Source organism: Chanodichthys erythropterus, chromosome 24, assembly GCF_024489055.1.
Source record: "Chanodichthys erythropterus isolate Z2021 chromosome 24, ASM2448905v1, whole genome shotgun sequence".
Classification (NCBI taxonomy): domain Eukaryota; kingdom Metazoa; phylum Chordata; class Actinopteri; order Cypriniformes; family Xenocyprididae; genus Chanodichthys; species Chanodichthys erythropterus.
The window spans coordinates 20,041,790-20,064,161 of NC_090244.1; the positions used below are offsets into that span (position 1 = coordinate 20,041,790).

The window sequence follows — 22,372 nt, forward strand, 5'->3', positions numbered from 1 at the left end:
TGTTGTGATGGACTTAACATTTGTTTTGTTTCAGAGAGTGTTGTTCAGGATGATATGAATAACTACATCAGTCAGTATTACAGTGAGCCAAGTAGCGGTAAGACACTAAAGTTATTTATTGCTTTTTAAAATTATATTTTGATTATATGAGCTCCTATATATATATGTTCTATTTTTTTCTGAGTTTGGTCTCTGCATATAATGTTTGCATGTCAACTGCATATGCATCTATGCAGAACCTGTTTTTACCAAGTGCAACATGTTCTTGAATCAACATCTTTGTTGATCCTGGAACAACATTCCAATCAACCAATCAGGTTTGAGTGACAAGTTTACAGTTTGTCAAGTTTAGTGTTAGGTGCTTCTATGTCACCTATCATTTCCCTCTGATTTTATGGAAAAGTTATGGGTAGGGTTAGGTGTATGGTTAGGATTTATTTTTTGGACAGGAATGTTGTTCCAGGATCAACAAAATATGTTATATATCCAGGAACACGTCTAATTTGGCAAAATCAGGACATCAGGATCATTTCTTGCATAAATTGGATGCATGCATCCAAATTAGTGGTCGACTGATAATTTTATTCAATAACCAATACCAATATTTGGATAGCAATGTGGCACATGGCCCATAAAATATACAGTATATATAATTAAATAAAGGGATGGTTCACCCAAAAATTTAAATTCAGTCATCATTTACTCACCCTCATGTCTTGAAATGCCAAATGTGACCCTGGACCACAAAACCAGTCATAAAGGTCAATGTTTTGAAAAAGCTGAATAAATAAGCTTTCCATTGATGTATGGTTTGATGTAAATCTAAATATTGATAAAATTCGACCTTTAAAAGTGCCATCGAACTTTTTTTACAAGATGTAATATAAGTCTAAGGTGTCCCCTGAATGTGTCTGTGAAGGTTCAGCTCAAAATACCCCATAGATTTTTTTTTTATTAAATTTTGGGGCATAATTAGAAATGCACCGATTCAGGCTGCGGCCCCTTTAATTCTTCACGCTCCCCACCCCCGGAGCTTGTGGCTGCCTTAAACAGCATAAACAAAGTTCACACAGCTAATATAACCCTCAAAATGGATCTTTACAAAGTGTTCGTCATTCATGCTGCATGCATACATCAGATCATGTGAGTGTAGTATTTATTTGGCTGTTTACTTTTGATTCTGAATGAGTTTGAGGCTGTGCTCCATGGCTAATGGGCTAAAGCTAACATTACACACTGTTGGAGAGATTTATAAAGAATGAAGTTGTGTTTATGAATTATACAGACTGCAAGTGTTTAAAAATTAAAATAGCAACGGCTCTTTTCTCTGTGAATACAGTAAGAAACGATGGTAACTTTAACCACATTTAACAGTACATTAGCAACATGCTAACGAAACATTTAGAAAAACAATTTACAAATATCAATAAAAATATCATGATATCATCAGGATTATTATTGCTCCATCTGCCATTTTTCGCTATTGTCTTTGCTTGCTTACCTAGTCTGAGGATCAGCTGAGCACAGCTCCAGACGTTAATACTGGCTGCCCTTGTGTAACGCCTTGAACATGGGCTGGCATATGCAAATATTGAGGGCATACATATTAATGATCCCGACTGCTACATAACAGTCGGTGTTATGTTGAGATTCACCTGTTCTTCGGAGGTCTTTTAAACAAATGAGATTTTTATAAGAAGGAGGAAACAATGGAGTTTGAGACTCACTGTATGTCATTTCCATGTACTGAACTCTTGTTATTTAACTATGCCAAGATAAATTCAATTTTCCATTCGATGGCACCTTTAAAGTTGTCCAAATGAAGCAACGTATATTACTTGCAAAAATACATTTTTGATATATTTATGGTAGGAAATTTACAAAATATGTTCATGGAACATGATCTTTACTTAATATCCTAATGGTTTTTGGCATAAAAGAAAAATCGATAATTTTGACCCATGCAATATATTGTTGGCTATTGCTACAAATATACCCGTGCGACTTATGAATGGTTTTGTGGTACCAGGGTCACAAATGGTCTGACTGATATATCAGTTGACCACTGTCAGTGGTGCTTAAATATTTAGTATGGCACTCATTCACTGAGTTATGCCATCTGTTTTACATACAGACATTGGAGTGCCCGACCCTGGTGCTCGTGTCATAACCACAGCAGCCATCGATGTCCACCTTCCCACCAACCCCAACCAGTTGCCGCCTTCCCTCGTTAGTGCTGACGGCCCGGGAAGTGGCCAGGAGCGCACGGGCAGCTCTGTAAGTGAAGCATCCAGCACGACCATGTCCCGGTCGAGTTGCAGCTTCACGGCCCGGCAGCACAGCATCAGCAGCCACACGCTGGGCTCCACAACTGACTGCAGCTCTACCGTACGGGAGGCCTCCACCTCCGACTACAGCGGCCAGCGCTGCTGCCCTCCTCCATACTGCAGCCCTTTGACCCTCGGGACGCAATCGGGCGTCCACGACCCCAGCGCGGTGGTCAAGGAGCTGCTCTCTTCCTTGTCCGAGGACTCCTGCCTAGCACAGAAAGGCAGGGTGGACCCGGTCAACCTTAAATTGCCCAGTCCGGCAGGGTCAGTGAAGGCCAGTCCGGAACTGGAGCACAGGGTGAACATATACAACAAGAGAAACCAGGAAAGTCTGGGCGTATTCCAGACCAAGCCACTAATTCACCTGCAGGGGACCGAGCCATCTCTGGAGGAGAAGTACAGGCTTATGGAGCCGGCAGATACTCCACTGAGCCATATACCAGACACATAGAGCATGAAGTGTGGGACAGTAACCACCAACACCAGCTGAAGCAGCCTCTCTCTTGGCCTCTCTCTGTATATCACTTACTCATTGGCTGTGTCCGAAAACTGAAAAATGGTGCCTTCACTGGCAGTATCTGAGGTAGGAAGGCATCAAGGCATATCCGATTCCAATGTTTGTGGAACATCCTGTCTACTGAAAGAGTGTGACTAGTCTAGTATTTGCTGAATCAATGTAAATGACTCAGTGCCAACACTGCTACTGGAGAGACTCTTACCTGCAGAGTTTGATTCCAAATCTGCTCCAACACACCTTCCTGTAGTTTTTAAGTAATCCCACAAACCTTGGTTTGGTTGGTTCATTTGTGTTTGATAAGGGTTGGAGCTAAACCCTGCATGAAGGTAATTCTCCGGGAGCAGGATTGGACACCCCTGCTTCTTTTCACCAGATTCTTGTGGATTGACACAAATTGTGCAAAAAGATGTTCCATCCTGTGCTGGAATGCTACGGAGCCCCTAAAGGGAAAATGCTTTTGCATTCTCTAGCGATTGTTTTGCGTTCCCCATGTCCCTTTAGGGGCTCCATAGAATGCAATACACACCTTTTAAGATCTGAACATATTTTAAAAACACTAAGGGCCAGATCTACTAACAGCTTGCGCCAGCAAAAACCCTCTTTTGGCGTTATAAAAAATTACTGTCAGGATTTACTAAAGAGACACAGTGAAAAAATAAATAAATAAATAAATAAAAAAGTGTTGAAAACGCATGGACACAGATATTTTTGTGGCTGACCATATTGCATATGCATTTGTAGGAACTTCCCTTTCAGACACAAAATTTATGGGAGGAGAGTATTTAAATTAATCATTCAAGGTGATTTACTAAGGTTCGCGCTAGTCAATTTACTGGTATTTGCACCATTATTTACCGCTCAAAAAAAAGCATGTCTTAAACCAGATGCTAATTTGCTCTGCTCTTGGTAGATTGCGTTGGTCATTATGGAAATGATCTGACTGCATCTGTGTTCTTTAATTTGCACATCGTCAGTAGATTATGTGCAGAATTTTCAACTCTAATTGGTGCTTATTTGGAATTGCACTAATTTGTCCCATTTAGTAAATCTGACCCTAAGCATCATTTACGTCACAGCTTTGAAAATAGTTTCAGGAAATAAACTGCTCATCATACACTGAGGATCACACTGATCACACACAAACTTGATTTTCTGACTTTCGGCAACTTGCATCAACGACTCCAGAATGTAAATCAGGGTGGCAAAAATCTGGGCAAAACTCATGTAGTGTATTCCAGCCTTAAGTTTCTGTCAACCTGTGGGTGACTTGATTAGTTACTTGGCAGTCTGGAAAATGTAATTGTATTTGAATGCTCTAAGTCTGGGTTGTCCAATCCTGCTCTTGGAGTGCCACCTACCGGCAGAGCTTCAACTACAAAACAGGAAGTTTCTGGTGGTCCTCAAGGAACTTGATTAGTTGGTTTAATTAGGGTTGAAGGAAGAAGGATGGTGGCTCTCCAGAAGTAGGATTGGACAACCCATCAACCATCGTAGATGTCTGTTTAGATTTCCCAACCCTGTTCCTGGAGGCACAACAACAGTACACATTTCAGAACACTTCCTAATCAAGCACACCTGATTCAACTCATTAACTCTTTAATAATGACTCCGATAAGGGAGCCATCCAAAATGTGTACTGTTGGTGTAGCTACAGGAACAGGGTTGGGAAACAATGTTAACGCACCAAACGCATTGCCTAGTGAAAGAACTAGTTCACTAGTTGGTGCACCCCTACTATTCAAATGCCTTTATTTGGTCAATACATCCCAGACAGCAACATAGTGTGGCCCACATCTGGTACATGTGGATTAAATGCGGACTGGATGTGAGCCGGGTCTGGGCCGTCACTCTGTTGCTGTCGGGATTAGACATATCTTTCCCGTCTATGATATCTAACAACCCTGTGCATGTGGTTCAGTTGTTAGTTGAAAGAAAAGTGTCTGATAGAGCAGCTGAAAGAAGTTAGAGAAATAGGCATTGTATTCATTAAATATTTGCTTGGTTATCTCTAAAGCTCACTTAAATTCATTTTAGATTTGACAATTGTGAGGTTATGCAGTTTTTGAAGCCTGTCTGAAACCTTGCTACCTTGCTGTCTGCAAGGTTCCTCAAATCTAGCACTTCTGCAACTCTAATCAAAAGCCACTTTTCCACCGTCAGGTTGAACGGTTCTAAGACCTTTAAGAAACTGTTAGTTATTTTTCCACTTGAGCTTGGGTTGGTACAGCATGATTACAAACAGTTTTTGTCCTGGAATTCTCAGCACGGTTAGCCAACTGCGCTGGTAAAATGCGTGTAGTGACGTCGCCACTCAGGATTGGTCACTTGTCTGTTGGATTTGAGGAACCGTGAGGAATTAGGGTGTACCTACATACAAACATTGATTGGGCAGCTGTTGCTTTTTGTGTCGGACACAGCCAATCTGTCTTTCTCTCTGTGTTAAACAGCACTGATACTCACTCCCAGGTTTCATGCTCTCAGAAAGGGGCACAGGAAGTGACATGAGGATAATGCCCTCTGCTACCCACCTCATGCAATGTTCCCTCCTTACAGATGCACATTTCTCTATCTCTTTCTCGCTCTCTCTCCAACACTGCAAGAGCACTTGAAGTGTGCCACTCCTGCCAAAATTGCACAACCTTCCAAGGAGTCAGGGAGAGGTACTTCGGGAGCCATCATTGGAAGATTCTTCAGGAATTTCAGTGTGTCTGTTGGGCGAGTGGTGTATGAAACCAGCAAAGACGCACTCTTTTAGACGGTAGACCAATATCGGAGTGTGGCTGGAAGACTTATGTGTTCTCATTCAGGGTGGCGTGGGAGGGAGTTTTTATTTGTCGATTTGTTTATTTGTACGAAATGTAACTGACACACAATGTACAGTCCTTTTCCCCCAATGCTGCAGGGTTACATTTGATCCGTGTTCAAATGTGTCAAGCTGTGTGATTCAGCCAAATTTCTTACCTTTGCCTTTCTTACATTACTGATGCTGATGTTTGTATTCAAATTCTATGCGAGGAAAAAAAGTGCTAAACTCAAGTATTTTTAAAACAGAGAGCAAACGATAGGCAAACATTTCAGGTATACAGTATTAGAAGATTTTTATGAGAAATTATGGTTAGAATGTTGTCATAACCCTAAACCTTAACCACCATCCCAACAGCATGAGCCTTTGAAAAGATCTATCTGCTTTCTGACTGAGGCAAATTAATCCTGTGTTATTGACAAGGGATTTTATAAACTGATAATAGGAGAGATTGTCAAGCAATTAAAAGTTGGTTCAAACTCATTCAGCTTCATTTTGTTTAATTGTCAGGTCTGTTGTAGTAGAAAATGTGTGCATAAGTATGTTGTTTTGCAGAATGCCAAAATATCCAGTATACTAGTCTTTTGTGAATGAGTAACAGAAAACGAAAGGATGAGTACAAGCAGAAGTAGATTTATTGGATCGCTTCGGTGAACATCCAAGGCCACATAGCTACCTTGTTAAAATTACAACAAACAGCAAATTACTTCCACCAATAGATAACGCAGACTATGGAAAGACATACACAACTGCTGGATAAATGAGCTCTTCTCCACTGAGGTCAGTATGCAGGGGTGTCCAGGATTAGCTGGTACAGGTGTGTTTGTTTAGGGTTGAAGGTGATCTCAGGAGCCGAATTTGACAACCCTGGATTAGTCTTCAACAACAGTTATGTTAAGCCCATGTGTCACTGAATTCTTTTATTAAAAGAAGTGGTCTGGGGTCTACATTAGACGTTGGAAGTTCTGGAGGAAAATCAAGCTCCAGAGATCGGTGGAGCGTCAGCTCGTAGCTTCTTAAGGCAGGTTCCCAGTAAAATTCTCCAGGTGAGTACTATCTTTGTGAGAAGTCTTACTTTTTCAGGGCTTCAGTCAACTCGGGTACAACCTAGAAAAGAGTACAGATAAAGAGTAAAAATCTGCGTATACTTAATTTTCCTTGTTCCGCTCCATCTTGGGCACAGATGAACGCGCAAACCTTTCACAGTATACTCCTTTGGCTGTAAACGAGGAAAGACGTTTTCAACGCCTGCGCACTAGTGGATTTTGTTTTCAAGCGTTCAAGTCAATCGCAAATGCGCTGTTGTACGCACAGTCTCAAAAATTGGTGACAAAAACCATCAACTGATATATTGAAACTGCAGCTAAATACGATTTGACTTCAAACTAACCCAACTCTTTAAAGCTTTCTCTAGAGCAGGGGTGGCTAACCTCGGACCTGGAAAGCCACGGTCCTGCAGACTTCAGCTCCAACCTTAATCAAACACACCTGAACAAGCTAATCAAGGTTTGAAAGGTTGCTAGAAAGCTTTAGGCAGGTGAATTTTTAATCAGGGTTGGAGCTAAACTCTCCAGGACCAGAGTTTGCCACCCCTGCTCTAGCGTTTGAAGGATTAATTCACATTAAAATGAAAATTACCCCATGATTTGATCACCCTAAAGTCATCCTAGGTGTATACCTAGGCATATTGTTCTTTCAGATGAAGACAATCGAAGTTATATTAATAATCACCCTGATGCTCCCAAGCATTATAATGGCAGTGCATGAAAAACAACCTGTTTGAAGCTCAAAAAAATCCATCCATCATAAACATACTCCACATGGCTCCTGGGGGCTAATAAAGGCCTTCTGAAGCAAAGTATTTGTATAAGAAAAATATCCATATTTAACATGTTATAAAGTAAAATAACTAGCATACCGATTATACTTGCGTCTAAAGCGTAACTTTGCTATGTCACGTCAGTTACACTATAGACGCAAATGGAATCCGTTTGGCCGTAAAGCTAATTTTTTTTACTCTACAACAAAATATGGATATTTTTCTTACACAATTAACCCCCGGAGCCATGTGGAGTATGTTTATGATGGACGGATGCACTTTCTTGAGCTTCAAACAGGTGGTTTCCATGCACTGCCATTATGAAGCTTAGACGCATCAGGGTGATTTAATATAACTCAGATTGTGTTCTTCTGAAAGAAGAAAGTCATATACACCTAGGATGGCTTGAGCGTGAGTAAATCATGGGGTAATTTTCATTTTAAAAGTGAATTCATCCTTTAAGCACCCTAGGCAAGGTGGTTGTCATTTGAGAGCAACCTGAACTTTTCCTATACGTCAAGGTTCTCATCCAAAACTGAGATGCTCCCGTATTGCAGAGCATCCTGAAAAACTATATCATCACCCCAATATGTCCCCGGCTCACTTTTCAATCTAAGGAAGGAGGAGAAAGCCCATACATTTTAATCAGTTATCTGAGGAGTGACCGTGTGTAAAGTGATCTGAGAGCCGCCCCTGCTCGCCAGCGCTGCCCATCGTCGGCAATCACTTTTACACAGTTTACCTGCACACCTGTGTCTAGCACGCACCGCCTGAATAAAAGATGAACGACAGGGCAAACACAGGGAAATAAACGATGATAGCGTTACACGAAGTAAACACCAACAACAGATGGACGCGGTGTGTGTGTGTGTGGCAGCTCTCTGGCACCGGGAGCGCGTGTGCCACCTTGAACTATGGCGCGCAGCCGGGCGTGTAAAGCTCTGGTGAGAGGAGACAGAAAATAAAGGTGAAAAACTACACCCACACACTTGTGCTGACTATCAATTACTTTTCTGCTCTGAAAGGAGAAGTAGTTGTGTATAATGCTTCTGGTTGGAGTCGCCACTGATTAATTCAGCGACTCAATAATTCAGAAGTTGCACACTTTCCATTAGGTGGAATAATGCGCCCTGCAAAATTTAAAAGTGAAATATGGGTCAGCTTTTTTGAGTCTCCTCTGGTTTTGGTTGTACACTGGGTTGGCCGAAGAAATTAATACCAAGTCATTTGAAATTTACAGCACTATTAAATAATAAACATGAACGGTACTGCTGATTGTACTGTGCTGAGGCACTGGATTAAAATGTCTCTGATGACATGATAAGGATCTTTTGTGCTAATGAGATTCGTGTTTTAGAGGAAGAAGATTGTATCTTTCTTGTCACGTATACTTTATCCTTAGTTGGAGTGTCAAATGGCAAAAGGCTCTTCTCTGTCCTGAGGAGTTGGGCCTATTTTTAGCATTTTTGTTGAAATTAGTTCTTGTAGAAATGGTATCACATCTGTGAAAAATGTATTTTTTTAGTTGCCATGGAGTTTATTTTGATCCTGTTTTACCTTTGTAATAGCCTTTTATATGGTTAGAAAAGAAGCTATGTCATCATTTTATGTGAAATACTTGCATTTAATCAATTTAAATATATTCTTAGTCTAAATAATTAGGCTATTAACTATAAAATCAAACACTCTAAACATCAACAATTAATAAATTCAATTCTTAATCTGAATGATTATTGGTGGTTACCAATAAAAAAAATAAATCATTCTTTGTGTAACCAAGCCTACACTGCTCAGCCAAAAAAAAGTCGCTATTTGGATTTAAATAGGCAAATGTTTAAAAGGGTAGTTCCTGCATAAATAAAAATTGTTTCGTTTATTACTCATCCTAATGTCGTTCAACACCCGTAAGATCTTCAGAACACAAATTAAGATATTTTTGATAAAATCCGATGGCTCAGTAAGGCCTGCATTGACACTTTCAGATGCCCAGAAAGCTACTTAAGCATGTTTTATGTTTGGGAACAGTTCCTTTATCCCTAATTTATGGAGTGTGTAGCTTTTCATATTTTAAACAACCATGTAGGAAGACACATCTTGGCCATATTCCAAAATGACAAAACCAAGATTCATCAGGCTCAAATTGTAAAAGAATGGTTGTGAGGGAGCATGAAGAATTCATTGTAAAGTCTGCTCCAGCACATCCCAAAAACTTTCAGAGTGCTCACCTCTTGCATTGTTAATACAAGAACTTGACCAGAAATTTATGAACCTCCTGAAATAAATGTTATTTCAGGAGGTTCATAAATTTCTGGTCAAGATCTAAACAGCAACTTTCATATGATATCAAATAAATATATTTGGTAAAAATACAGTGGGATTCAAACTTGTGTTTCCCACATGAATACCCCAACTCCAACCAGGAATCTTACCTTGAACAGATCTGCCACTAGGCCATAGTCAGCCACCTGGAAAATAGGGGCTTCTGGGTCCTTGTTGATGGCAACAATGGTCTGTAAAACAAGTAAATTATTTAACCTGGTGGGCTATATTGCAAAAAAAAAAAAAAAAAAAGACTCTGTTGGATTGAGAACTGATGGACTATAGTCTCCATAAGATAACATGAAAAATAATTCCCAGAAAGGAGCAGAGGTAACTTTCTAACAAAAACAAAAAAGCTAAATATCTCAACATGAGGGGGATGAACATATGGAGGAAGATGGTTGTGATGGACGCTCAAGTGCTACAAGAAACTGTATTCCAAAGATGCAGAATAGTTAATGCAGATGAATTATGGATGCAGATAAAAAGCTACTCCAGATCGCTTTTAAAACACTCCATACCAATACATCGTCTCACATCAGAGTGAGTTAACTTGGCACATTCTGGAAACTCTTAGAGACCTCTTCTCATGGGTGGGGTTTCTCTGATATTACCACAGTAAACGATATCTTCTTAGTGTACTACAGTGTGTGTGTGTCATACATTACTAACTGTACCTTGCTATCTTTCATTCCAGCAAGATGTTGGATAGCGCCAGAGATGCCAACTGCAATGTACAGCTCCTGTAGAGTAACCGCAAAAAGTATAAAATGATTTTAAAGGGGACATATCATACAAATCAGCAGTTCCTTGCTCTTCTGAAATATCACACTGAACCCCGAACACATTCATATATTTGCATTTCACTACCTACCTACCCAAAAGTAGGCATTTATGATGGGGAAGCTCATTTAATATGCGTTCAGAGTCATGTTATGCACAAGTCTGATTGATTGAAACATGGCACACCATATTGTTGCTAGGGGTGTCAATTAGCAGTACTTAAATGAACTGCACTGGGTGTAAAGGAGGCTGGTTCTCAAAATTAAATCATGAACTAGATTCTTTCTTGCAGAATTTCAACAATTTAGCACCGTCACACGTGTTACAATAACAAAGGACGTTTAAAACTGTAAATCAGAGCCGTGGAGCATCTCGGCATTGGCTCGGAAGCACTCTGCTGACCTCCCGTCCCAGAGCACAGGCCACAACATCCTCACAATTACTCAAAAGAGGAGTGCTTGGGGGATGTGGCAGGACAGACCCTGCGCGTCCCTCCCCCTCGCCTCCACCCTACTCCCGAGGGAGTGCTACATCAGTGGCTCTCAGCTTAATGCACTCCTCCATGAATATTTCAGTGCAGCTTAATGTGGCTGCGGCGCTCTCCCGGGGGCCACCGCTTCAATTTGTGAACAAGTGGCCAGCCGGAGCTCTAAAAGCCAGGAGGAGAGGAAAGAGGGCAGGGCTGGTGTTTCAGATGGGCTGAAGTGATGGAGACCCACAAATATCTGAAGATTAAGTTACCGAATAATTGTTACAAAGTAAAAAAAAAAAAAAAAAGATCTCTTCCCCCTCCCCATTTACTTTAACAAATTTAAGACTTGTTGTTGTTAGGTTGTTTGTTTGTTTTGGGGGAGGGATCTTTCATCAAAATGTAATTTCTCCACCTTTTTTTCTGCTGATGTAACAGGCTGGGGCACAAAACAGGGCCTGAATGTCTTGGAAACTTAACATTAGGTTTTATTTTATTATTTTTTATTTATTTATCAACAAATGGTCCATGAAAGATAGTTCTTAACCTTTAGAAAATGAACAAAATATTATGAGCAAAATAAATATTACTAGTTTGAAACTTTGAATAAAGTATACAATCAATAAAAATCATATATTAAAACATTTTCTTGTGAATATTATTATTATTATTATTATTTTTTTTTAAACGAGAACTGCAATTTTTGCAACCCTGTTACCAAAATGTGGGACATTTTTCTCTTTTCTAGCAATAAACATCAGAATATAATAAATATTAAAAAAATATGCATTGAAACATTAGAAAAGAAAAAAACACCAATGACTAACAGGGTTGAAATTTAAGCCCAAATTAAGCATCATTCAGTAGGGGACTATCTACCTTAGGACCTAATGTTGGTTTGTAGTTATTGAGAAACTTATTTTTACAATTAAGTAAGGGAAAATATGTTTTATTATTATTACTTTTTAATACAGTATCTTGGATAACAGGGTTGAATAGTCATATTTAACAATACATATAGAGTAGACTATAGTGAAAGCAGCTCCATGTCACTTAAATATTTAATAAACATCAGAATAAAATAAAAAATAAAATATGCAAAATAGGTAACACTGAAATAAATAATTAGAAAAGAAACCCTGTTAGTCTTTTGGTGTATTTTTTAAGTAACAGGGTTGAAAATTTAGCCCAAATTAAGCTGTCATTCAGTAGGGGACTATCTACCTTGGGACCAAATGCTGGTTTGTAGTTATTGATAAACTTATATTTACAATTAAGGACTTATTAAATTTTTTACCTACAATATCTTGGATAGCAGGGTTTAGTAGTTACATATAGACTATAGTGAAAGCAGCTCCATGTCATTTAAATAGTTGATAAACATCAGAATAAAATAAATATAAAAATAAAATATGCAAAATGAGTAAAACATAATTAGAAACGAAAAGAATACACAGGACTGTAAAAAAAAAAAAAAAAAAAAAGTAACAGGACTGAAAATTTAGCCCAAATTAAGCTGTCATTCAGTGGAGACTATCTACCTTAGGACTAAATGTTGGTTTGCAGTTATTGTTAAATTATTTTTACAATTCATTAAAGAAAAATATTTTTTTGATTTTTTTTCTTACAATATCTTGGATAACAGGGCTGAATAGTTATATATATATATATACCTATAAATATAGACTATAGTGAAAGCAGCTCCATGTCATTTAAATAGTTGAATAAACATCAGAATAAAATAAATATTTAAAAAAATATGCAAAATGGGTAACACTGAAAAACATAATTGGAAAAGAAAAAACACACCAAATAACTAACAGGGTTGAAAGAAGCTGTCACTCAGTAGGGGACTATCTACCTAAATGGGACCTAATGTTGGTTTGTAGTTATTGATAAACTTATATTTACAATTAAGGAAAAATATTTTTTGATACTTTTTTCTTACAATATCTTGGAAAACAGGGCTGAATAGTTATATATATATATATATACCTATAAATATAGGCTATAGTGAAAGCAGCTCCATGTCATTTAAATAGTTGCAGCATCACTTGAGGTTTTTTTTTTTTTTTTTTTTTGCACAAAAAAGCAACAAAACCTCCAAACCATGTATCTAGTCATCAAAACATCACCCTGAGGGCTAAAAGATTCCGATTAACCACAAAAGACATACTCAATCGACCCAAAACAACACTCATCCATCTTGACTAGAGTTCATTTCACTGGTAGAACTCATTCGGGACTTGTTCGGGGTGAATACTAATGCGCAACGCTCAGGCTACGCTTGACAAGCTTGTCAAAACATTTGGAGAATTGGGTTTGGGGCTGATTTGCCTGGTTTGAGCTCAGGGCGGACCTTGCAGTGCACGTCTCCACTAATGGCTCTGGTAAATCATTTAGAAGCCGGAATGTGCCATTAACTACATCACAACGCCTCAAAGCTCTGCTAATGTGTGGATAATGACAGCGGGGACGTCCCACTCGGAGCGGATAATGGAAAATTAACCTTTTTAAAGGGCAACACGGATCCATCTTTCTTGATTCAAACATAAACAACAATTACATGTTGTATTCAAAGTCAAGGCAGTTTATCGAATAAGTCTGAAAACCTGGTGTGTCTATCAACTAGTGCTGAACTTTGAGAAGATTTCCTTCTGTAAAGGCAATTAGTGCATATGAAGGACTGTAGTACAGACTGAGAAATAAGACAACTGGTTTCCGGTAGTGGTACTTACAGGAGCCACAATCTTTCCAGTCTGTCCAACCTGCATGTCGTTTGGTACATAACCAGCATCAACTGCGGCTCTGGAGGCACCAACTACGATAAAATAGTGGTGGTTTCATTTTAAATGCATATACTTTAAATAGCTTGATTAAAAACTAAACACTAAACAAAGAATGATTAGGACAAAAACAGTACCGGCTGCGTTCAGCTTGTCTGCGAGGTCGTAGAGCAGTTTGAAGTTATCGCCGCTCTTCAAGCCCCTCCCTGTTATGACAGAAAGACGGCAGATGGGCATGAAATATGAAATTACTGACAAGGTTATGAGTCCAGTACGATCAATACAGTCTCAGTTTACTATTGATTTTCTGAGAAAAAAAAAAGAAAAAAAAATTGCAGAGAGAATTTTCCAGGGAATACCCAACATTATGACCTACAGTTCAAACAATGAATGTAAACACAATGATTTAGTCCCTGTGGAAAGCGGTTTTAGTTTATTGTAATATATTGATGTTATTTTTCTTTGATTAAGCAATAAAGTATGAGAGTTTGTGTCTTACTGCTTTTATAAAAGTGTCTTTATAATAATTATAATAAAAAAAACAATAAAAAAGGGGGGGGGGGGGTCATTAAAATGTAAGTAGTGTTTAAGTGTTTTAGAAATGTATTTTGTTGTATTTATTGTCATAGCATCACAGCTATATTTAAAAAATAATAATAATAGTAATATTTCAACAATGAAACTTCTTAAAACAATATAAAACAATTAAATGAAATTTTTAATTTAATATTTGATTAAATATGTATACAATTTAAACAAACAATGAAGTGGTTTTAGTTTATTGTAATTTATTGATGTTATTTTTCTTTGATTAGGCAATAAAGTATGAGAGTTTGTGCCTTACTGTTTTTATAAAACTGTTTTTTAAATCCTTAAAATAAAAATAAAATAAAAACAAATTAATTTAATTAAAATGTAAAAGCACATGGTATAATTTTTAGATTTTATACATTTATTTTATAAATGTATTTTGTTGTATTTATTTATTGTCATATCAGCATCACAGCTATATTTTATTTAATAAAAATAATAATAATATACAATGAAACTTCTTAAAATAATACAATAATTAAAATATTTGAATTTAATATTTTATTAAATATGTATACAGTTCAAACAAACAATGAACAAACACGAAGATGATGTAGTCCCTGTGAAAGGTGTTTTTAATTTATTGCGATTTATTGTTCATTTTCTTTGATTAAGCAACAAAGTGTGAGTTTGCGCCTTGCTGCTTTTATAAAAAAGTTTGTTTATAATAAAATAATACAAAATACTATAAAAAGGAACATATAATCATAAATAATAATAATTAACAGATTGAACATATATATATATATATATTTGATAAATTACAATTTTCAAACTATACATTTTATAACATTCATTAGAGTATATTAGGACAATTTCCTGTAATGTCTATTGGACCATTTTGTGTTCTTGTACAAAGTTCTTACCTCCAGACACCACGACTTTAGCACCGGTAAGTTCTGGACGGTCACTCTTAGTTAGAGTTTGTTCCAGCCACTCAGAGACTCCAGCAGGGGCGGACGAAGAGACTGCAAAAGCAACAACATCTCGTGAGGAGCCGTCCAAATAAACACGCCGAGTTGTTCCAAAATACTCCTCTATGATCCCTTTAAAGTCAACGTTTAAACAAACTAGCCCATCAAAACCTTGCAGCGGAGCGGAGAATTATATACAACACTAAACACTATAAACCTTTGTGTGTGGTATCAAAGTCAGCGTGACCTTAAAGCAAAACATGAACAAACAACAGTGTGTTTAACTTCATCAAACGACTGAGTACCTTCCTCTGAAGAGGCGCTGCCCCCCTCTACGGCCGCAGGTTCAAAGGAAGTGCCTCTAACGGTGAAGACCTTGATGCTTTCATTGCACTTGACTGTGCTGAGGGCATTTCCTGTGGACAAAAAACAAGGGAAAAGAGGTGAAATTCAAGAAATTACTTATTTATACACACACACATATAAACATGACATAGATAGGGATAGATTGTGGAATAGATTGTTGAATAAAGTCGTTATTTTTGTTTTATTTTGGTGCACAAAAGTGTCGCTTCATAACATTAAGGTTGAACCACTGTAGTCACGTCGGCAGTTTAAACAATGTCTTAGTACCTTTCTGGACTTTGAAAGTGTTGGTTATATTGCTGTCTATGGATGAGTCATATACCTCTCGCATTTCATCAAAAATATCTTAATTTGTGATCTGAAGATGAACAAAAGTCTTACGGGTGTGGAACAACATGAGGGTGAGTAATAATAAATGACAGAATTTTCATTTTTGGGTGAACAAACCCTTTAATAATGCCTTGAGAATAACAGGTTTTAAATGTGTGTTAAAGGGACAGTTCACCCAAAAATGTAAATTCAGTCATCATTTACTCACCCTCATGTCGTTTCAGACCTGTATGAATTTCTTTCTTCTGTGGAACATAGAGAAATGTCGCAGTATTTTATTTTATTTTTTCATGCAATATGGAAGTAAACCAAAACAGCTTGCTTATCAACATTCTTCAAAACATCTTGTCCCACGAAAGAAATAAAGTCATACAGGTTTGGATATAATATAAATTCTGTCATCATTTAATGCATATCCCTATTATATTCTATATTTACATAACTATCCATTTAATGTTTTTTTTTGTTTGTTTTTGTTTTTAAATAATATGGAAATATGATTTTTTTTTTTTTTTAAATTAAATGATACTCTAAATAACCTAAAACTGCCAGTAGGTGGCGGTAAATGTCTAAATGAGTAAGGCATTGAGTCATTCATTCATTTGTTTCATTCAAATAGCTAATTCGTTCAGGAATGAAGGAAATGGCTCTCTTTATGAATGGGCCACTGAATCATTGGTTCACCAGATTGATTCGCTCAAAACACGGATTCATTCAGAAAAGAATCATCGCTGTGTGATTCTCTGAGATGCACAATTGTTCTGCTCTGGCTTTATAGGTAATATTTTCATTGGCAAAACTGACCGACAGTATTGTGTGTAAAATATATCACAATAATAAATGCATTAATCATTTTATATAATGAAAACAGATCATCATCAAATGTTCATTCAAATCCTTTTAGGATGCTTCAAGAAAATGTCCCTGGAGAACCTTCATGAATCCCCAGTCGAAAACCTCGGACATAAATGATCACCAAAAGTGGCAAAACACCACTTTTCATTTAATAATTTTGCATGAAAAACATTAATGTGACTTAAAATAAAATAAAATAAAGTCTCATAAATATCAAGTGCTCTGTGCTTGCCAAAGATAAAGTGGCCGGAGTAATTAGGAAGTATTTATGGCAGGAGATTTTATGGATGAGAAACGGTGAACAGAAAAATAATACATGCAAAGTGGGAAAAAAGGCTCCAGGGTCCCCCTTAGATTTAAAAAAATGATTTGTTTCAAGCCAGCGTGAGTCACTTTGAGTCTCCGTTCACGCAGCCAACCAGTGGCCAGACTCCTAAATCACAAACCACGTTAAACAAAGAAGAATATGGAGCATACTAGGAAGGTTATTTGAAAGCAAACATGCATTTCATTTGTTTGTGTGTTTACCGGCATAAATGGTCCTCACAAAGGTGTCTGGAGATTTGATCTCAATGATATCTGAAATGGGAGCCACATCCAACTTGGCGGCCACTCTTGGAAGGAGATTCTACAAATAAAGACATACACAAAGACAATCGGATGTATTTGAAGCTCTTGAATAAGTTCAAGCCGTTAAAACATTCACATCCTTATCTGCAGATGTGGTCAGATTTGATTTGTATGGAAATAGCATTATTTCGGAAGGCATTGATCAAAACCCAGTTTCACCGCATGTCTGAAAACTTTGGCCATCCTGCATCGCAGACGGAATAAATATCGTTGAGTCTGAAAAAGAGCTCTAAGTTATGTCTAGAGGTGAAAAATATTGTATAGTGGTAATTCAAGTGTTTTATATAGTGACATAATGAAACCAAATCCAGCACTTAAGAATCCATCAAATAAAATACGTTTAGCCAGTGAGGAAATTGAGACTAATACATCTCTTTGGTCTGGGGTTAGGCTACATAAGATACTGTTTAATGTATTACAATTCAATTTAAATACCATTAGATCTGCTGCCTGACAGTTTGGCTGTGGAATGACAAATAACCGTGCATATGATAGAGCCGCACTTATTGAGGACGGACTTCTCCCACAATTCCAAAAGTAAGAAGCTTGATAGAGGCTCGGCAGCATGAGAGTTTCTAATCCATTTCCCATTTGTGCTTTTCGCTTTGGGAAATAATCAAATAACTTCGGAATGAGAGTAACTACAAAATCCTGCATTAAGTAAACACTAATCACTGATGCGATCACATGGGAAAATAAAAAAGGATAATTTAATGTAAATTTTGCATTATCATAAAAAAAGTGTTTGTCAGCAGTTGTGGAAAAAAAAGGCATGTTGTATATTCTGAAAAATGTTTGTTTATATAAAGCATATACATTTATATTTTTTTTGGAAAATGACTGATCATTTCACTAGATAAGACTCTTATTCCTCGTCTGGTATCGTTTAAAGCTGCACTGAAACTCTAATTTTGACCTTCAACCGTTTGGAGGCCACTGAAGTCCACTATAAGGAGAATAATCCTGGAATGTTTTCATCAAAAACCTTAAAGGGGTTTCTCAGATGAACTGAGAAATCAAATTTTCCTTGAGCTTTTGACATATAAGAGGTCATCATACTTTAAGAATATCCTGTAAGTTTTAGAGCTGAAAACTTCCTTGTCAGTCCAATAAAAGCTTTAATTGACACCAGACCCAGTGAATGACAGGATTTTCAAAGTTGGGATCTATGATGTCAAAAGGCAGCAAGCACCGCTTCCGCAGAAGAAGATCAACGACCCGTGACTAAACGTCAACTTGCGTTGTTTCTCTTAGTAGGATTAAAATAATCAGTTACTTAAAGGAACACGCCACTTTTTTTGAAAATAGGCTCATTTTCCAACTCCCCTAGAGTTAAACAGTTGAGTTTTACCGTTTTCGAATCCATTCAGCCGATCTCCGGTTCTGGCGGTAGCACTTTTAGCATAGCTTAGCATAGATCATTGAATCTGATTAGACCGTTAGCATCGCGCTTAAAAATGACCAAAGAGTTTTGATATTTTTCCTATTTAATACTTGACAGTTCTGTAGTTAAATCGTGTACTAAGACCGACAGAAAATGAAAAGTTGTGATTTTCTAGGCTGATATGGCTAGGAACTATACTCTCATTCAGGCGTAATAATCAAGGAACTTTGCTGCCGTTCCATGGCTGCAGGGGAGTTGGATAATGAGCCTATTTTCAAAAAAAGTGGAGTGTTCCTTTAACGGTGATTAAATTACATAAAGAAAGCGATCAAAGAAAGCTCACTTTGCAGCTGAAAGCATTGGTTAGTGTGCAGAAATTGAGTTGCAATGACGAGATCACTGCTTTCATACGCTCAACATGTCTGTGATCGGCTACAGTGTTCATCTTTGCAACCTTTCATGCCACGATCTAAATATAATGCAACACTTTTCACGATTAGTTAACCTTAGAGCTGTAATAGTAAAAATACATTAAAAAAAAAAAAAAAAAAAAAAGAGTAATACTTGGCCATTTCAAATGGAAAGATGTCAGCAGTGGGTGTTTATACTGAAGTCTCACAGCAGACACGCCCCTTAAAACTAAGGCTGACCAATATATCGCATGTGATTATCACACGCATTTTGTCAGTAAAGCCGGTTCCCTGATTACCGCTAAATCGCCATCACCTGCTTTCAAATGGAGCAGCGTTTAATAGACAGAGCCGTAGATCAATGATAAGCTACGCAATATCTCGTTCATATCACAGATGAATCGACTCCGATAATGAACGTGATATTGCGTGGCTTGTCAGTGACAATCGCATCCGATATATCGGTCAGCCCTACTTAAAACAGAGCGTTCAAATCAGAGGGCTAAAATCAGGGTAGGAAAAATGCCTTTTATTTATAAATTATGACAATTTTGGATGTAAAAGTATAAATTATAAGTGCACCCCAGGAAAACATTATAAAACAATAAAACAACGCAGTTCATGACCCCTTGAATTTCTTTTCGACTGAAGAAAGAAGGACATGGACATCTTGGATTACATGGGTTTGAGTAAATTAGCAGGAAATTTTTATTTGAAAGTGGACTAAGTGGACCTTGAGAGTTTGAATGGCTTTGCTCTCACTGAGCCATTGGATTTCATAAAAAATATCTTACCTTGTGTTCTGAAGATGAACGAAGGTCTTACGGGTGTGGAACGACATGAGGGTGAGTAATTAATGACATTATTTTCATTTTTGGGTGAACTAACCCTTTAAAACTATTTTCAGTTTATTGCCAAAGCTACATTTTCATTTATTTTTACAACTAATACATTTTTTTTTTATTTCAGCTTTATTCCAATTAACAGAAATGTTAATTGAAAAATGTTTTGAGTTTTAGTTAACAATAAAAATCCTGTGTAAAATTTCTACAAAGTTCATCAAATAAACAAAACCCATCAAGTTTGTCATCAAATCAAAACAAAACATCAAGGCACATAAAACCAGTTCACCCAAAAACGCCAACCCAAAAAAGTCAATTTTGTTTGTTCTGATAAAAGTTTGTCATCAAATAAAAAAAAAAAGTATTAAAACTGTGCTGTTTTACCGCAGTGTTTAAAAGATACAGAATGGCTCAATGACAGACAACTGAATGTCTCCCTTTCAGCCCAACTTCCTCATCATCTGCTTTGGATTTACCTTTCCGAAAGCAGAAGCTCCCGCACAGATGTGTGTGAAACTGAATTGTTTCTGAGTTGCCAAGATGAGGGGTGTCAGCTCCTCTGTGAAAGAAGGCAGAATTTCTCATTTAAATACCTCCTTCCTTCAATCTGTCAGATGCATTTATCCAAAGTTACTTGAACCATATACTTCAAAATTTACGAACAACAACAACAAAAAACAAAACAAATAGTTTACCTGGCAATAACCCTTTGTAGGCTTCATGTTGAGCAATCAGAACTTTCTTCACCCCTTGAACTTTGGACAACTGCTCTGCAACCTGTCCAAAAACCCATAATCAGACCCCTGAAATCAGGCTTTCAAATTGCTACACATAAATCAATAGGCATGAAGAGATAATACCTTCGCACAGTTCGTTCCAGCAACCAAACAGGACACATCACTGCCGAGTTTATTAGCAGCAGTGATGGCGTTCAGGGTGATGGGGGTCAGCGTGTCATTATTGTGCTCGACAACAACCAAAGTACTCTGAAACCTCTGAATCAGACCAGACTGGGAAGAGAAAGAAAGCTATTTGGTAAATCTGATACAGTATGATATAAATAGCTGCCAGGCCCTTTCACCTAAATAACGGTTACTATTCAATGCAGACAGTGCAGTGCAGCCAAACATTGTTCTGTAGCCCATAGAGGTCATTAGAAATGTGATACATAACAGGGATCTGATACTACTTAGGGTCTGACCTAATATATTAACATATCAAATTTAATGTAGGTCACATTTTAAAAGCATTGTAGGTCAATCAGTTACTTAAGGACAGTGAGGAGGTTTCATAATGCACTGTTTACATGTTGCATAACCTTGACAGATAGTTTGCTAGCTCTGTGGATTAACTAGTCATATTGATGTTATATACATATCCAAACATCAATATTTCTGTCTAAAGCTATAAAAACAGCACAACTATGAGAATATATTAAAGTTAACGTAAACGCTTAACTAGCATGTTGTAAAACTATGAAAAAATAAGTCAGCGAAGTAACCAAACACTTGACATTGCTTTTTAATCATCACATATCACAAACAACACAATAAAACAAGCTTATATACAAAAGAATAGCATTTTAGTAACATATTGAACAACTAAATGAGCGAGTTAGCCAGCATGCTAAGCTATTTATTCAGCTCTGTTTCTGTCTAGAAAGGACGGTGAGAAAGAATAACAACTTTAAAAGGAAGTGCGCACTAGTTAATATGTCGTTTCGTCGGATTTTTCTTACCAACTGCCTGAGGTGGGTCTTGTTTAATGCTTTGAGCATGATTACAGCAGCACACTGTCAGCAGCCACACTGCCACTGCTTGAGTAACAGAGGTTGAGTTGAGTTCTCGCGAGATCTTAAGAGACACGCCCCTCTTATGTAGCTATAAATCATTTTGTAACAGCTCAGTGTGGTTTTCTTGGAGGTGATATTCTTCAGTATATTTGCGTAGTCAAAACATAATATAAATAAAATAATAAAGTTCTTATATATGTCGAAATAACTGTTTAATAACAAAGTGGGCGGAGACTAATTGGATATGTAATGAGGGGGCGGTGTTTCATAGCTTTGATAATCTGTGGAGCTTTTAGTTCAAGAGTTGGCTTTCACACGGTGACTGTACAGAGTCCACTGAACCAAGGGTTGGATTTTTAAATGACTTTATTCATAATTTTGTGGTATAATCTTCGGAAACAGCTGTAACAACAGCATATTTTCTGTAGGCTA

General features: G+C 37.4%; 2 protein-coding genes across 2 annotated transcripts in view; one reads left to right on the plus strand and one right to left on the minus strand.

Moving 5' to 3' along the window:
• tmem266 (transmembrane protein 266) overlaps window positions 1–4,675 on the plus strand; it is a 96,060-nt gene extending 91,385 nt beyond the window's left edge. The window contains exons 10-11 of the mRNA XM_067379796.1: window positions 35–97; window positions 2,135–4,675. Coding sequence (XP_067235897.1) covers window positions 35–97; window positions 2,135–2,781 — 710 coding nt within the window. The 3' untranslated portion in view covers window positions 2,782–4,675. The remainder of the gene's footprint in view (window positions 1–34; window positions 98–2,134) is intronic.
• Window positions 4,676–6,268: 1,593 nt separating this feature from the next.
• Window positions 6,269–21,990, minus strand: etfa (electron transfer flavoprotein subunit alpha). The gene is made up of 12 exons (XM_067379936.1): window positions 21,887–21,990; window positions 21,009–21,158; window positions 20,844–20,925; window positions 20,625–20,707; window positions 17,411–17,510; window positions 15,637–15,747; window positions 15,284–15,385; window positions 13,964–14,032; window positions 13,779–13,861; window positions 10,466–10,531; window positions 9,899–9,979; window positions 6,269–6,757 (listed from the first exon to the last, which is right to left on the minus strand). The coding sequence occupies exons 1-12, from the start codon at window positions 21,923–21,925 to the stop codon at window positions 6,722–6,724; spliced, it is 1,002 nt and encodes a 333-aa protein (XP_067236037.1). The 5' UTR covers window positions 21,926–21,990; the 3' UTR covers window positions 6,269–6,721.
• Window positions 21,991–22,372: the final 382 nt, after the last annotated feature.